At 54.4% G+C, this 17,929-nt stretch overlaps 1 protein-coding gene across 1 annotated transcript in view; it reads right to left on the bottom strand.

Annotated features, from left to right (window-relative positions):
* LRP5 (LDL receptor related protein 5) overlaps nucleotides 1–17,929 on the bottom strand; it is a 138,449-nt gene that overhangs the window by 94,873 nt on the left and 25,647 nt on the right. Inside the window, exon 2 of the mRNA XM_032153698.2 lies at nucleotides 7,864–8,260. Within this exon, the coding sequence (XP_032009589.1) occupies nucleotides 7,864–8,260 (397 nt within the window). The remainder of the gene's footprint in view (nucleotides 1–7,863; nucleotides 8,261–17,929) is intronic.

Genomic DNA, 17,929 nt, shown 5'->3' with positions numbered 1-17,929 from the left:
GTAATTCCAGTACTTTGGAAGGCTGAGGTGGGTGGGTCACTTGAGCCACCCAGGCAACATGGCAAAATCCCATCTCTACAAAAAATAAAAATTAAAAAAAAGTTAGCTGGGCATGGTGGCACATTCCTGTAGTCCCAGCTACTCAGGAGGCTGACGTGGGAGGATCCCTTCAGCCCTGGGAGGTCGAGGCTGCAGTGAGCTGTGACTGCACCACTGCACTCCAGCCTGGATAACAGAGTGAGACCCTGCCTAAAAAAAAAAAGAATAAAACCCATGGCTGGGGCCGGGCGCGGTGGCTCACGCTTGTAATTCCAGCACTTTGGGAGGCCAAGGCGGGCGGATCACGAGGTCAGGAAATTGAGACCACGGTGAAACCCCATCTCTACTAAAAATAAAAAAAATTAGCCGGGCATGGTGGCGGGCGCCTGTAGTCCCAGCTACTCGGGAGGCTGAGGCAGGAGAATGGCGTGAACCCGGGAGGCGGAGCTTGCAGTGAGCTGAGATCGCGCCACTGCACTCCAGCCTGGGTGACAGAGCGAGACTCCATCTCAAAAAAAAAACAAAAAAAACCCATGCCTGGGATGGACCCTGAACCTGCAGCTGCAGCTGTTCCCGGGTAGGTCTGTGGGTGACGTGGCTTTGCTTCTCCATGTTCCCAAGAGACAAGCATCACCCATCCATGAGAAACAAGCACATCCTCAGGGCGCCCTTACTTGATCTCTGGCCAATGAACCAAGACAAAGTGAGCAGACACCAGGTCTGGGATGGCAGGTCCCACCCCCGCCAGTGCCCAATGTGCCCTGTTTGGAGGTGACCACAGGGTGTGTGCCCAGAGGCTGGGCGTGGCTCTCAGTAGAGACCAGAGGGGAACCACACCAGCTTGGAGGACTCAGTTCCCATCCCAGCCAGCTGGGATGAGCCACAGGACACAAGGGCTGGCAGACCTATTGTGTTTTGTCCACCCTTCATAGCAGAGAAAGGGGACGGTGCCCAGAATGTCCTCTGAGGAGCCTCCTCCCACTCTTGGTCCATGTAAAATGGTGCTGACTCCCTCGCTCCCTTCTTCCTGGGGTGGGCGGCAAACCCCATTCCCCTCAGCCTTAGCAAGTGATTTAGAAACAGGCAGCTTGCCCAAGCCGGGCATGAGAGTGATCCCGGGACACAGGGAGAACAAGCCCCGCTTTGCCCTCTGGGGGTCTCCATTCAGCAGAAGGGGCAAATGATAGACGCACAGCCGCCTCCTCCCCCACCATGATGCTCTGCAGCCTCAGGAGCCTCAGGTGCACCAAGGGCCACCCCATCCAGGGGGCCATGCTTCCCTGACCAGTGTCATTCCCAAGCGAGTACCATCTCCACCTTCCAGAGGGGCTGTGACAAGATCAACAAGAACGAGGGCATACGAGCCTTGAACCAAACATGCCCTCTTCCCTGCAAAGGCTGACCGCACCCAGCTGCTATCACCAAGCCCCTGCTCCTCCGGCCCCATGGGGACAGGATAAGAGGGGTGTCACATGGAACAGCTCTCCAAACAGTCCCTCTCAAGCTGCTGTCTCCTGTGCATCTAGTGAGAACCCAACCAACACAGGGAAGGTGGGAATTTCTATTCCCATTAGACAGATGAGAAAACTGAGGCCCCGAAAGGCTGGCCTGTCCCAGGTTACAGGCGCTGAGCGGCAGCTCTGGGAACACACTTGGTGTCTGCTGAGGGCCCAAGCCCGGCCATCATATGACTCACCCTTCGCCAGCAAAGGCCGGGTGTGGGTGAACTTTTCCTGGCAGCCTGGGACTCCAAGGTGCTGGCAGCCAGCCCAGTGAAGGCTCCTGCATGCCTGGGGCAGACGCCTTGCTTTACCTGCACGTCCCCACCCCTAGGAGCTTGGACAGAGCCCAGACCCCCCGCCACCTCCTGAGAAGGTATCAGGGGCATCAGTCTGGAGTTGGGGGGATCCACACAGGCCTTCCCCAAGTGCTCCACTGTGGCCCATGGAAAAGGCTGGAAAACGTGCAGGAGCAGGAGCCTCCGCATGGAGCATAATTCACATTCCTTCCCCGAGTTTCATAACAGAGGCCTGCTGGTTTCCTTAAATGGGGAATTTGCAAGCCAGTCGGTGACCAGAGACTGGTTGGCGTGGACGTGCTCTTGCAGAGTCTCAAACGCTACCACAAGCCCAGCCAAATTCCACGGAGGAAAATCGACTTCCGAAGAAAAGAGCTGCAGCATGGCCATCGTGCAGAGCCAGCTGTGGTTGTGGTTGTGTGTTATTTTAGGGAAGAGCCATTTTGCATTTTAAAGAGGGGGTTGGGTTTCACCCTGGCTTTAATTTGAGACCCGGGGGGCCACTGCAGCCCCTTGTCAGGCTGGTACAGGCCGGGGCCTCCTCCCATGCTAAGCCAGTGTCTTTCTGGCCCCAGATCCTCAGGGGCCAGAGGGTCATCCCCAAAGCCCGCTCTGCCACCCACATGGGTACCCTGGCCTGGGAGGGACGTGCCTTCCCTCAACCCTGCCTGGACGTCTGCACAGGACCACCTGCATTGCTGAAACTGCAACCAAGTCGAGTCTCAGGAGGGGCCCCCCTGGCTGCAGGGCTCTTGATCCTTTTGGCCATGTGCACACTGAGGTGGACGCTCAGACCCAGGGACCCCCTTCCTGATCATGGCTGGGGCAGGAACCCCCTCCTCTGAGGAAGGACCCTGGTGGGGGACAGCACTGCAGGAGGGCACAGGAGATGACGGGGGCTCTAGCAGGGCCAGGAGGAAGGCCAAGATGCTCCTCGCAACCGTGTGCCTGTGGCCAGGACAGAAGACAAAACCCGCCCCTCCACTGTCCCCACTCTCAGGACAGCAGTCCTGCCCGAGGACTCAGCGCCCACACTTATGCCTGAGGACCACTACTCAAGTCAGTATCTGGCGAGCAGGGGTTGCTGCCCGCGGGCGCTGTGACAGGCTGGAATCCTCTCCCTCTCCCTCTCCAGAGAACATGGAGCCTACAGGGACAGAGTCAGCACCTCAGGGTAGGACCAGGGCTGGCGTCATCAGCGTCACTGAATCTGATGGGTGGGAGCTGGCATCTCACTGTTTTCACTCTCTCATTCAAATGACTGGAGCAAAGGGAAGGTGTGGGGAGAGGCCCAGGAATCAACACTAAGGTCAACTTTGCCCCAGGGGCAGGGGTAGGAGCGAACAGCCACAGGTGTGATCCTGGGGAGGGCTTCTGGGAGAGAATTCAGAGGCAAGCACGTAAAGGAACCATTTCAAATAGTTAAGAAAAGCCAGAGCCAAACAGGGACGGTTGGCTCCCAAAGATGATGCAGGCAAAGCCAGCTCAGATCTGAGCATGGGAAAGACTGCTCCCAACCAAGGGCCTAGCATCTCCCAACCAAATGCCAAGCACCTCCCAATCAAATACCTCCCAACCAAGCACCTAGCACCTCTCAACTGGACACCAACTACTCCCAATCAAGCACCAAGCACCTCCCAACCAAGTGCCAAGCACCTCCCAACCAAGTACCAATTACCTCCCAACCAAGCACCTAGCACCTCCCAACTGAGCACCATGCACCTCACAACAGAGCATCTAGCACCTCCCAACTGATCACCTCCCAACCTAGCACCGAGCACCTCCCAACCAAGTGCTGAGCACCTCCCAACCAAGTGCCAAGCACCTCCCAATCAAATACCTCCCAACGAAGCATCTAGCACCTCTCAACTGGACACCAACAACTCCCAATCAAGTGCCAAGCACCTCCTAACGAAGTACCAATCACCTTCCGACCGAGCATCTAGCACCTCCCAACTGAGCACCATGCACCTCCCAACAAAGCACCTAGCCCCTCCCGACTGATCACCTCCCAACCTAGCACCGAGCACTTCCCAACCAACATAGCAAAAGCCATAAGGAAGTAAAAAGACAAAACCACACAGGCATGGAGACTGGACTTCTGGTGGCAAGGAAAGGGCATTTTTATTATAACGACAGCTAACATTTGTTGAACTCACAAACTGTTCTTGGTGTTTTCCTCATGACATGCAGCATGGTCATGCCTCTGTACAGACAGGGACACTGAGGCACAGAGTGGCACCGTGCCAACCTTGTCTCATCTTTCTATCGAACCTACATGCAGAGTGCCAGCAAATCCAGCTGTCTTTCTCTTCAGAACAGATCCCGAATCTTGCCACTCCTTACCCCCAGAAGTGAGGTGTCCCCGCTGCTGCTTTCTGTCGCCAGGATCCCGGTAATAACTGTGGACAGGGCTCCTGCCCCCACGCCACTCACCCCACAGCTCACTCTTGCTCCAGCCACCATGGGATGCCTTCCAGCACGAGTCAGACCTGGCACCTCCTCTGCTGGAGACCTGATGTGTCCTCTCCTCACACCTTGGGTCCTGTTCCCCTACATTCTGCTACAGCCCCTCAAACAGGCCCTGCCCCAAACCAGCCCAGGGCCTTTGCACTGGCTGATCCCTCTGCCTGGACTGCACTGCCCCCAGACAGCCACACGGTTCTCAGCCTCACCTGCTTCCAGTCTCGGCTCAAAAGTCACCAAGAGGCCTTTCCAGCACCTGAGCTCCAACGGAAGCCCCTCGCCACAGCACCCAAGCACTGCTTTATCCCCCCACGCACACGTCCCGTTCAAATACTATTCATTTACCGTCTCCTCCCACCCACTGAAAGGGCCAGAGACTGGGCTATACCCGCTGCGTGGGGAGCAGGACCAGTGCGCAAGGGCTCACAAATGCGGGTGGATGCCTGGTTGGGAGGTGAGGGAGCTGCAGCGACCCACGCTAGGAGGGAATGCAAGGACAGGAGGAGCGCAGGTCCTGGCGACACGATGGCCGCAGCAGCCGCTGGTGAGCAACCGCAGGCCGGCCCCAGGAGAGGGCTTCCAGCAGGCTGCTATCTTCGGCCTCTCCGACTGCTGCAGATGCCCCTTCCTAGCCAGAGATACTGCTACACCAGCCCACCCTTCCAAAAAGAAGGTCAGTAACCCCATGGCTCCTGGAGCCACAGTGCAGGGGGAGAGGGCTGAGAGGGCGACAGTTCACCAGGTGGAACAGAGGCCACCCCAGAGGTCAGCTGGCTCCCCGGCAGCTACGGGCGGCCAGCCCACTCGGAGGGCAGCGAGGGCATACGAGGGTCTCCAGGGATGAGTGTTTGCCCAGCACAGCACCCCTGGGAGGCCAGGGGCACTTCTCAGGTGGTGGGGGCACGAGGCTGCTCTGGCCTGACCTCAGGGACTCAAAATACTTTGGCCATAAATTCCACCGTGTCCCACCCCTGCTGGTACCCTGTACTTACACAGACTGGTTCAGATGCAGACACTCTCGCGCACATCCTCGCTCACACGGGCACATACACATGCACACACAGTCACATGCGCACACTCACACACACACAAATACCCACTCACACGCATGCATGCACACTCATGGACACACACAGGCTCACACGTATGCACACATGTGCACGCACGCGCGTGTGTGCACACAAACACACACACACAGGCTCACATCCTCCCACTCCCACACTCAGTTGCTCAGACACACACATGCCTGGCTCTCACACAAACCTGTTGGGCTCTGAAAGGCTCCAGCTCTTCCCGTGCTCGTCAGAAGCCAGTCAATGGCTTCCTAAGTCACCGCACAGAGCAAAGTGGTGAACTTGGCCACCACAGCACTCTGCTTCCCGAGCTCCCAAACACCAGCCTTGGTGAGGACAGACCCTCACCCTGCACCCTCATTTCCACTACCCCGGGGAAGGCCCAGAGGAGGTGCATCTGCAGGATCTGGCAACCAGCCCCTCCCGCCCGGCTCCTGCAGCCAGCACTGTGGGAGTCAGGGGGAGGTCACTGCAAAAGGCAACAGCAAGTTGGTGGCCCCAGGACTACAGCCCAGGGGTCTTAGGTCCTACTCCAGAGCTTGGACACTGCTCCACAGGGCACGGCCAAGAGAAGGGCTTCCAGGGCCCTGACTTCAGGGAGGAGGGCGGGTGGGCTCCTGTGGCAGGCCTGGATGCACCGCCGCCCACTCCTGGGACTCTCTAACCTAGAAGATCTAGGTCAGGCTGGGTGCGGTGGCTCACACCTGCAATCCCAGCACTTTGGGAGGCCGAGGCGGGTGAATCACTTGAGGTTAGGAGTTTGAGACCAGCCTGGCCAACATAGCAAAACCCTGTGTCTACTAAAAATACAAAAACTAGCCAGGTGTGCTAGTGCACACCTGTAATCACAGCTACTCAGGAGGCTGAGGCAAGAGAATCGCTTGAACCCAAGAGGTGGCGGTTACAGTAAGCCAAGATCACGCCATTGCGCAAAGAAGATCTAGGCCGGCCCCTCATCCGGTGAGGTCCAGGCTGGGAGTGCTGAGAGACTGTGGTGACACTGAATGAACTAACAGGCAAAGGGCTTCCAACTGAGCTTGGGGGTGGTGGGAAATGGCTCTTGTGTTCTAGTCAAGACCTCTGCCAACCATTTCTGACACTGACCCAGCACAGAACCTGACAGGTCAGCAAGGGCCAGGGCTCAGCACAGCCCAGGTAAGGGTGTGTGTACGGCCCCCAGAGTCACTCCCAGGCTGCAAGAGGAGGGACAAAGGAGGGACAAGGGGTGTCCAAGCAAACTGTTCCCTCTGCTCGGGAGTCTGGGGTGACCTGGCCTAGCTGGCCAATGGAGCTGGGCTGCCTCCCCTTAAACTGTCCACCCCAGACTTCAACTCCAAGGAGGTTCTTAGCTTCCCTGCCACCCACCCTTTCCCCACCTGGGATCACGGCCAGGCCCTGAGCCTTCAAGGGCCCAGGTGAACTCAGCCAGACTAGGAGCAGAGGAGGACACAGGGCAACTTCCAGAACGGACCCGAGAACCACTCCCAGCAGATTCTGCTTCCAGACAAGGAGCTGCACTTTTTCAGCCAATGCAGTTAGAAAGCCAGGAGAAGGTGCAAATTCCACCTGCCTGAGAGTCCGCACTTCCCAGGCTGCCCACCACACACACAGCAAAGATGTGTTTAACCATTCAAACCCACGGCCAACCACATCGGTTGCCTCGGACATGCAAGTTTTAAAAAGGAACGTAATGATGGGCCAGGCACAGTGGCTCATGCCTGTAATCCCAGCACTTTGGGAGGCCAAGGTGGGTGGATCACCTGAGGTCAGGAGTTCGAGACCAGCCTAGCCACCATGGTGAAACCCCATCCGTACCAAAAATACAAAAATTGCTGGGCGTGGTGGTGGGTGCCTGTAATCCCAGCTACTTGGGAGGCTGAGGCAGGAGAATCACTTGAACCCAGGAGGCAGGGGTTGCAGTGAGCCAAGATCGTGCTACTGCACTCCAGCCTGGGCAACAAGAGGGAGACTCCATCTCAATTAAAAAGAAAGAAAAAAAAAAGAAACGTAACTATGGAATCTCAAGGGGAAGTAATTCTCTCAACTATAACAAATCCTGAAAGCTGAGCTCTTTTTTTTTGAGACAGGGTCTCCTCACTTTGTCACCCAGGCTGGAGTGCAGTGGTGGGATCACAGTTCACCGTAGCCTCGATCTCCCGGGCTCAAATGATCCTCCTACCTCAGCCTCCCAAGGAGTTGGGATTACAGGTGCACACCACCACGCCCGATTAATTTTTGTATTTTTTTGTAGAAATGGGGTCTCACCATGTTGCCCAGTCTGGTCTTGAATTGCTGGACTCAAGTGATCTGCCCGCCTTGGCCTCCCAGAGTGCTGGGATTACAGGCATGAGCCAACACCCCCCCCACCAACTCATTTTAAGAGTCACATCTTTTTTGTGAAAAATAACTTGGGCTCACATAAAGTCAAGAAAGAAATGGTGACACTCCCTGCCCCCCGGACCCAGGTGGAGTTGCAGCAGGGTTTACCCGTGAGCGGGATCCAAGGCAATGGCCCTCGGCTGGTCAAGGTCCTGCCAGAAGAGCACCTTTCGGGATGTGCCATTGAGGTTGGCCACCTCAATGCGGTTGGTCTCTGAGTCGGTCCAGTACAGCTTCTTGCCCACCCAGTCGCAGGCGAGGCCATCGGGAGAGACCAGGCCGGAGATGACCACGTTCTGCACGGCGACTCCCGTCTGGTTCAGGTAGGTCTGCTTGATGGCCTCCTCGCTCACATCTGTCCAGTACACAGCTCCCTTGGAGAACTGGAAGTCCACTGCAGCCGCATCCTCCAGGCCGCTGACCACGACGGTAGACTCCAGCTTGACTCCGCCAGCGTCCACCAGCCGTACGTCCCGGCGGTTGGCAAACAGCAGGAGTGGTGAGGCTGTGGGGCAGAAGCAAACCGTGAGGGCCACTGGCTAAGCCAGCAGGCCACAGCCCTGGGATGGAGCACTATGCCCAGAGCACTCCTGGCACTGCCCCGCCCATGCCCAAGACCTCCAGTTCCTTCCTCCCACCCGCAAGGTGCTGTCAGGAAGTTGCCTGGGCGGCCTCAGCCCGCACCATTCAGAGGCTCCTGCAGTGCAGCAAACAGCCTTCTTCCCACACTCGGTGACAGCACCTGTTTGTTTACCAGCGGCTACATCTGTTCCCCCAGGTACGGGTGACCCTTCCTGCCACACCCATCACCTCCCACATCGTCCTCCAGAGGCTGCAGGGGCCCTGCCCTGTTCTGCAGAGAAGCCACATCCCCTTTGTTGGCCTGACACAGGGGACGGGGACATGAAGGTACAGCTCTGGCCATGCTGCCCGCTACAGACCCAGCCACAGGGCCACATTTTTTGAGGGGTTCAGAGCCCAGGCCAGACAGAGCCTCAAGATTCCCTTACAAGTCTTTGACCACTGTCCAAGCTCAGGCCCGTTTCCTTGGCCTGTGGCCTCAGCTTCCCATCCACCCCTGTATTCTATATTTCTCCCACCCTGCTTCTAGACATTCCTACATTTAAAGGGTCACTCTGGAATGCCACCCCTTGGCTCAGACACCTTCCACAGCACCCTGTGCCACTGCCGTGCAGAACAAGGTCAGACTCCCTAGCCTGGCCTCCAAGGCCTTGGCCTCTGGCCTCACCTACACTTCTCTCCACCACCCCACCCCAAGCATTCCCGATCTGCCTGCGGCCAGGCTGGCTCCCTCACCTCCCTCTGCACCCCAGCCCTCAGCCCCTTCTGCCTGTGCAAGAGGCCTCATCTCACAGACAAGGGTCTCAATCCCACAACGGGCTGAATGAGAAATCAGGAGAGACCTTGAGACCATCACCCCACCAGACACCTCAGACGTCAGCCCAGGAGGGTCCAGCAACCCCCAACACAGACTCAGAAGGACTAAGAAGCCACATGAGGAGTGAACACAAGACGTGGACACGAGGAGGTAAGGGCTTTCAGGGAACTCCATCAGTCCGTGTCTGCCATCAGCAGGGCTAGGCTGGGCTGGCCACAAACACCCCCAAAAAACATCTGAAACCTTGGTTCAAAACAGCTGACATTCCTCATGAAAACTGCAGCCCCCTGGGTCCTCCTGCGCAGACGGGGGAGCCCAGCCAACCCCACACTCCCACCTTCACCAAGAAAGAGAAGCCAAAACAAACTCAACTCAGGCAACGACAATCACAGAACTGAATCCTGTAGTTAGTTCAGTTGGTTTCATTTCAGCAGGGGAAAGATTTGCAGCCTCTGTGAGGGTACCTGGGAGCACAAAGGGCGAGAGCATGGCCCAGGAGACCCCAGGGCAGTGGGGTAGATGGTTCCGAGCACAGGCCCCCCTGCCAAGACAAGCACTGGCTCAAATCCTGGCCCCTCCCGTTCCCAGAGGACATGCTCCACAGGATGGGAGGACACACAGAGGACCCGAGGCCAGGAAAATGACAGCGGAGGCTCCGCCGCCCCACCCGTGCTGTCATCATCTTAGGTCTACAGTTCTTCGTGGCAATGTGGGACATTGTGAAAGTCAAACAACAGGAAGGCATAGGCAACAAATAAAGACAAATGGGACTTCATGGGAAGCTAAAGATTTTGTGCATCAAAAGACACTATCGAGAGAGTAAAAAGGCAACCCACAGAATGAGAGAAAATATTTCCAAATCATAGATCTACTAAGAGATTAATATCCATGAAATACAGAGAACTCCTAAAACTTAACAATGAGAAAACAACCAAGCCAACTGAAAAATGGGCAAACTACTTGAACAAATGTTTCTCCAGAGACGACATATAAATGGCCAATAAACACATCAAAACAGGCTTAACATATCCCTAATCATCAGGGAAATGCAAATCAAAACTACGATAAGATACCATCTTGCACCAATTAGGACGGCTACTATCAAAAAAACAAAATAGCAAGCGTTGGTGAGGATGTGGAGCAACTGGAACCCTTGTGCACCATTGGCAAAAATGTAAAATGGTGCAGCTACTATGGAAAACACTATGGCAGTTCCCCAAAAACTTAAACATAGAATTACCATATGACCCAGCAATTTCGCTTCGGGTTATCTACCCAAAAGAATTGAAAACAGAGACACGATCAGATATGCATACACCTTGGATCACGGCAGCATCCTTCCCAATAGCCAAAACATGGAGGCGGCTGGGTGTGGTGGCTCATGCCTGTAATCCCGGCACTTTGGGAGGCTGAGGCGGGTGGATCACCTGAGGTCAGGAGTTCAAGACCAACCTGGCCAACATGGTGAAACCCTGTCTCTACTAAAATACAAAAATTAGCTGGGCGTAGTGACAGGCACCTGTAATCCCAGCTACTCACAAGTCTGAAGCAGGAGAATCACTTGAACCCTGGAGGCGGAGGTTGCAGTGAGCTAAGATTGCACCACTGCATTCCAGCCTGGGCAGACACAGCGAGACTCTGTCTCAAAAAAAAAAAACAAACAACAACAACAGCAAAACAAAAACAAAACAAACAAACAAACATGGAAGCAACCTAAGCGTCTACTGAGGGATGAACAGCAAGGCAAAATCTGCTCCATCCACACAATGGAATATTATTCAGTCTCAAAAAGGAAAAAGATTCTGGCCAGGCACAGGGGCTCACACCTGTAATCCCAGCAGTTGGGGAGGTCGAGGCAGGTGGATCAACTGAGGTCAGGAATTCAAGACCAGCCTGGCTAAGATGGTGAAACCCCGTCTCTACAAAAAATACAAAAATTAACAAAGCATGGTGACACGCGCCTGTAGTCCCAGCTGCTAAGGAGGCTGAGGCAGGAGAATTGCTTGGACCCAGGAGGCAGATGTTGCAGTGAACCAAGATTGTGCCACTGAACTCCAGTCTGGGTGACAGAGCGAGACTCTGTCTGGAAAAAAAAAAAGGAGATTCTGACACATGCTACAACATGGGTGAAACTTAAGAATGTTATGTTAAGTGAAATAAGCCAGATATAAAAAGACAAATACTTTATGATTCAATTTATATGAGGTACTTATGGTAGGCCAATTCATTGAGACGGAAAGCAGAATGGTGGGACCAGGGACTGGGGGAGGGGGACTGGGGACCTGCTTAAGGGGGAAAGTTTCAGGTGGTTTAAAGAGTTCTGGGCCGGGCGCGGTGGCTCGCACCTGTCATCTCAGCACTTTCGGAGGCCGAGGTGAGCAGATCACTTAACGCCAGGAGTTTGAGACCAGCCTGGCCAACATGGCGAAACCTGGCCTCTACTAAAAATACAAAAATTAGCTGGGCGTGGTGGCTCATGCCTGTAACCCCGGCTACTCGGGAGGCTGAGGCAGGAGAATCACTTGAACCCGAGAAGTGGAGGTTGCAGTGAGTGAAGTCGCCCCATTGCACTCCAGCCTGGGTGACAGAGCGAGACTCCATCTCAAAAAAAAAAAGGAAAAAATAAAAAAAAATCAAAAACTGGGATGTTATAACTGCAGCAGAACTGGACATTCTGACCTCTCACAAAAGGAGATGGCCACAGCTAAGGCATTTATCTCCAAATCTCATCCCCTGCCTGCCCCAAACAGGTCCAAACAGATAACAAAGAAAACTCAGGGTCAAAAGCGACAACTACACAGCTCACAGGCAGGGCCACCCAGGCCCCACCCCTACCCAGGCTGCAGGCGACGCACCCAGGCCCCACCCCTGACTGGGCTGCGGGCGAAGTCCCTCGGGCGGGGGAAGGCAGCTGCTCTGGAACACCAGCTGAGGGGTCTGCATTTCACCTGCGCCACCCAGCCTGCAGGCACCCCAACTCCAAGACACTGAGTTCCCTCCACTCGGTGAGGCTGCGAGCGAGGGAGGAGCCCAGGTCCCTGCCCCCACGCACTGGCACATTCAGGGGAGTGCAGCACCCGCTACCAGGAGGTCTGGCCGACAGGTGCACCAAAGGATGAGATGGCAGCCACGAGGGGGTCCGCAGGCGCACAGGAATCACGCCCAGGATGCAGGAGCGCCTGGGGCCTTCCGAGAGACGGAAGCAGCACTAAGGCCTGGGGGCGGGAGGGGCCTTCACCTGGAAGAGAGTTGTGTGTGAGACCCAGAGGGCGTTGGTGGCACAAGCAGGTGGAACCATCACCAACAAGGACACCCGCGGCACACCCAGGCCAGGCGGCCCCCACACGGTGTGTTCCCACTCGTCGTCCTGGCTGCTAGAGCAGGGATCACTGATATTCCCATTTTGTGAATGAGGCCAACTGTGCCCCATGCCCTGGCTGCCCCTGCGGCGAGGGCCCCCAGCTTGTCCCCACTCACCAGTGAAGGTGTGATCCACCCAGGCTGAAATTCCTTGGTTCTTGGGGTCACAGGCCTTTTGAGAAACTGGTCCACCTCCTCAGACACACACACCCAGACACACACACACACAGACACACACACACACAAACACACACACACAAATACACAGTGCTGTTGTCCAGGCCCCATGAAGTCCCCCTACCAGAGTGGACCCAGCTCTGGCCCGATAGAGTCCCCTGCTAACACAGGCACAGAGTGGGACTGGACACGGAACTTTCTACTCTAAATTAGCTTCCTTGGACAACAATGACAGATTGTCTTGGGAGGCAGCGAGCCCCCACCACCGTGGGTGTTCAAGCAGGTGGGGGACCGGGCCTGCCAGGCCTGCACCTTACCAGGCAGATGCTGGCCCCAGTGTCTCTGAGGCTGGAGGATCCCACAGACAACAGGCCTCCCATGGGCTGTATCTTCCAGGCAGGAGGGGAACCTGGGTAAAGGCAGGCATACCTGCCCTTAGGGGCAGTCCACAGTGCCCAGCAACCCAGTAAACCCTTCCCTACTACAGCTGGAGGTCCCAGCGGGGGGCCCTGGCCAGCCCAGCGGAGGGAGGCAGGAGCTCTTGGAAACCCTGGGTACAAAAGCCCTAGCTCTGCTCTGCTTCTCCCCAAACTGGAAAGACCACATTTCACCACAGTTTATACTCTCGGCTGTTCAGGTGCGTTCTTCAAAGGCCAGAGATGGAGGTGTTTTTTAATTTGCTGTGCTTTTCCCAACCCACACTGGGGGAGGCCAGGAGAGCCAGGCAGTAGCGGCAGGCCCCACGGACATCTGTGGGCACAGCCAGGGTAAGGCCCGCCGTGGCAGGCAGGCTCTTTCCAGGAGCCACTCTGGCTTCTAAGACACTTAGAAACAACCACACATTCAATTCCTAAGTTTAAGAGGAACCCACATCACTCTCCCACCACCTGGGGAGCTGGCTTTCCTTTGGAAGGAACTGGCAGTGGCCCCAGGGTCCACAGCAAATGGGAGAGCTCTGTGTGGGTGGCCCCTGCCCTTCCCCAGCAGGCAGAGATGGCACCTCCTCTTCTGCTCCCCCTCCTCCCCACCAGGGCCTATGGAGCTCTGGGTGATGGGGGCATCCTGTCATTGGGGGGCCCCATGCCAAGGCCCTACAGCCCCCTCTTCTCCAAAGGGGAAAGGAGCCCAGACAAAGAAAACCCAGCCTTTGGTGGGGAGAGGGGAGAACGTGGCAGGAGCAGAACCCGACGGGAGGGAGAAAGAAGAGCAGAGTAGCAGAGTAGAAGGGCTGGCTCTGGCTCGGTAGCTCACACCTATAATCCCAGCACTTTCCGAGGAGAGAGGATCATCTCAGGCCAGGAGTTCAAGACCAGCCTGGGCAACACAGCAAGACCGCATCTCTACAAAAACTTCTTTTAAAGCTTTAAAAAAAAAAAAAAAGTAAAGAGGACAGTTCAGGAGAGAAGCCTGTAGAGGCAGCACACTAAGGAGACGCAGCCCAGGCACCAGGAGGGGCTGGCCGTGGGCACTCACTCCTCTAGCAGGCGAGCGCCCAGCAGTAGCTGGCCCACCCAGGCACCCAGGACACGGGCCTGAATGGCTCCATATTCCTGTGGGTGGTAATAAACAAGCAATAAACACAGCCAATAAGGACACCTTAGTAATGTTACATCATAAACGCTGCAGATCAGGGAAACGGTGCAGGGTGAAGTGGGTCGGGGGGGTTGCATGCTACATGAGACAGAGCAGGCCTTGCTGGGAGAGAAGGAGCCAGCAGGCCTGGGCAAAGGTCCTGGGGTGGGAGCACACTGGAGCAGAGTGTAGGGGGAGCATGGTGGGTGCTGGTCCTCTGGGCTCCTTCCCACCACGTGATGTGCCCATGTGCCCATGTGCCCAAGGTCTCTCATTTCACAGCCCCCTGCAGCTCAGGGGTCACAGCTACACAGCCCCCAGATACCATCGGAAAGGTACCTTGGCCTGCCCCAGGTCATTCCATCCAGTGATGGATCTGCTGACCTCTAGCCTGAGCTCTGGGCAGTGTAATTCGAGAAGGAGGAGAAGGGAGGGCAACAGACCTGGGGGGATGAGGGATGCACAGGCTGCAGCAGACACCTGAGGCTGCACCTTGGAGCTTCAGTTCTGCGTGTGGGTGGGAGATGGACAGGCTGAGAGCTGAAGTAGCCGGGCCCAGCCACCATCACGCCCCAGGACCCACCAGATCACCATGAAAAACACAATGTCAACTGGCAGCCCAGACTGCAGAACAAACCTTTCAGAAAACAGGGTGGTGACTGTTGCATCATGAACATAAAATAATTACGCCCTCTCCCCAGGGATCACCCCTGCAGGAGTCTGTCCCAAGAAACACCAGAAAGAAGGAAAAAGTCTTAAAAAGTCTTAGTCTCAATATTTGCTGAGGCCTTATTTGTAATACCAAAAAAAAAAAAAGAACGATCTCCAGTGGCAGGGGTAACTAGACTATTGTCTCCGTGGAAAGGTGACACCAATTAAATAGTAACAAAATGACTGCAGTAACATCAACAACATTCAACATGTCAAAACCAAAAACCACACACAGCATAACCGTGAACCATGATTTCTACTAGAATGAATGGCAGTTATGAGAAAGCGCCAGCAGAGACGAAGATTGAAAAAGTAAAGGTGGCCTCATTAGGGAGACGAGTCTCTGGGTAATATATTGGTCTTACTGGTAAATATATAGTTTTTAATATATTTTTTAATTCCAAATTCCATGTATGTTCCTATGAAGCTATTTGTGCAAATATTTTTTTCAGGACCGTACATCACAAAGGCAAAAGGGCCAGGTCAGCTCTCCAGCTCAGAGTGACCACTTCAAAGCAGACGGCAGACTCCAGGGTTAGCAAGCCTGGCTGAGACCTGGCCCACGAGAATCCCTCAACCCCTCTGACCTCAACATCCTGTCTGTGAAATGGGGATAATTACTGCACCTCCACATCAGAGAGTGTGAGGCTTAAACAGGATGCTTCATAGAAAAGTGCTCAAGAGGTAACAGCCGGGAGGGGGTAGCGGTTTTCATTAATTAAATGTTGCCTTCATCCAGCCCTGGGCCAGCTCCAACACAAAGCACACATCATCCACTCAGACTCAGGTGCCTGGATTCAAAGCCCAGCCTGGCCTCCAGCTGTGAGATTCCGAGCAGGATTTCCCATCTCCCAGAGCCTCAGTTTCCTCATTCATGAAGCAGGAAGTGATCATTCCTTTTATTTTTATTTTGAGACGGAGTTTCACTCTAGTTGCCCAGGCTGGAGTGTGATGGCGCGATCTCAGCTCACTGCAACCTCGGCCTCCCAGTTTCAATCGATTCTCCCGCCTCAGTCTCCTGAGTAGCTGGGATTACAGGCATGCGCCACCACGCCCAGCTAACTTTGTATTTTTAGTAGAGACGGGGTTTTGCCATGTTGGCCAGGCTGGTCTCGAACTCCTGACCTCAGGTGATCCACCCACCTTGGCATCTCAAAGTGCTGGGATTACAGGTGTGAGCCACCAAGCCCGGTTGACAACTGCTTTTAAAGACACCTCTGGCTGCTGTGGAAAACAGCCTGGTAGTGCCTCAAAAAGTTACACATAGAATGATCCTATGACCAGTAATTCCACTCCTACGTATATACCCAAAAGAACTGAACCCTTCTACTCATGTATGTACACATACAGGTACACGCATGTTAACAGCAGTGTTCACACAGCCAAAACATGGAAACAGCTCAAATGTCCATAACCAATGAAAGGATAAATGAAACGTAGTCTATTCACCACCTGATGGAGGTGAGAGGGGCCATAAAAAGGAATGATGCATAAAAATGAATATTATGGCCAGGTGCGGTGGCTCACGCCTGTAATCCCAGCACTTTGGGAGGCCAAGGCGGGTGGATCACAAGGTTAGGAGTTCGAGACCAGCCTGGCCAACACTGTGAAACCCGATCTCTACTAAAAATACAAAAATTAGCTGGGCATGGTGGAGGGTGCCTGTAATCCCAGCTACTCCAGAGTCTGAGGCAAGAAAATCCCTTGAACCTGGGAAACAGAGGTTGCAGTGAGCTGAGATTGCACCACTGCACTCCAGCCTGGGCGACAGACCAAAACTCCATTAAAAAAAAAAAAAAAATTAGCCAGGCGTGGTGGCGGGCGGGTCCCTGTAATCCCAGCTCTACTTGGGATACTGAGGCAGGAGAACCACTTGAACCCGGGAAGTGGAGGTTGCGGTGAGCTGAGATTGCGCCACTGCGCTCCAGCCTGAGTGACAGAAGGAGACTCTGTCTCAAAAAAACAAAAACAAAAAAGGCCTGGCGCGGTACACCTGTAATGTCAACACTTTGGGAGGCCAACGCAGGCGGATCATCTGAGGTCAGGAGTTTGACAGCAGCCTGGGCAACACGGTGAAACCCCATCTCTACTAAAAATATAAAAATAGCCAGGTGTGGTGGCACATGCCTGTAATCCCAGCTACTCGGGAGGCTGAGGCAGGAGAATCGCTTGAACCCAGGAGGCGGAGGTTGCAGTGAGCCAACATTGCATCACTATACTCCAGCCTGGGTGACAGAGTGAGATTCTGCCTCAAAAAAATAAAAATAAAAATAAAAATTAAAAAAAAAACAAAAAAAACCAATGAGTAATGTTGTTATGTGAACTTCATCCCAATGGAAATGCAGATAATTTGTTTAAAAGGCACCATGCACACTGGGCAGGCTGGTTTCCCCTGGGAACGTCTTCTTTTGCCTGGATTCCCAGTTGGTTTAATCAGGTGTAGAAGAACACTTTCTTCAATCCCGGATTCAGGCAGCCCTGCTCAGCACAAACTCAGTACACCCAGCACTCTACTATGGGTTCTTGGCACTATTAGGAGAATGTGAGGGGGTGATTCAGATCTATCTCTAGTGGGTGCATGTCTGCCACTCCCAGGAACACCCACTTCTGGCAAGTCAGTGTCAGAGAAAGGCCAGCTCGTGGCCCCTCCTGCCTTGAGTACCAGGACCCGTGATCAGTCCCCACCAGAGCAGAATCAGGAGTTTGAAAACCCAAGTGCCAACAATCTCATTTTAACCCATGTAAGCATATCCAATATTTATATATAGAATTCATAACAGATGTCTGGGCTTCCATTCCAATAGCCTATATTTTACACTGTTTATTTACATGGTTACACCAAACAAGACTCAATTCAAGGTAACCCAATCCTTTGCTACTATACCAAAAGAAGCAACATTTTCAGTCCATGCCTTATTTATATTCACCAAGCATTACATTGGGCCTCCAACTGCT

This window comes from Hylobates moloch, unplaced genomic scaffold (assembly GCF_009828535.3).
Source record: "Hylobates moloch isolate HMO894 unplaced genomic scaffold, HMol_V3 SCAFFOLD_5, whole genome shotgun sequence".
NCBI lineage: Eukaryota > Metazoa > Chordata > Mammalia > Primates > Hylobatidae > Hylobates > Hylobates moloch.
This window is presented reverse-complemented; position numbering and strand designations above follow the sequence as displayed.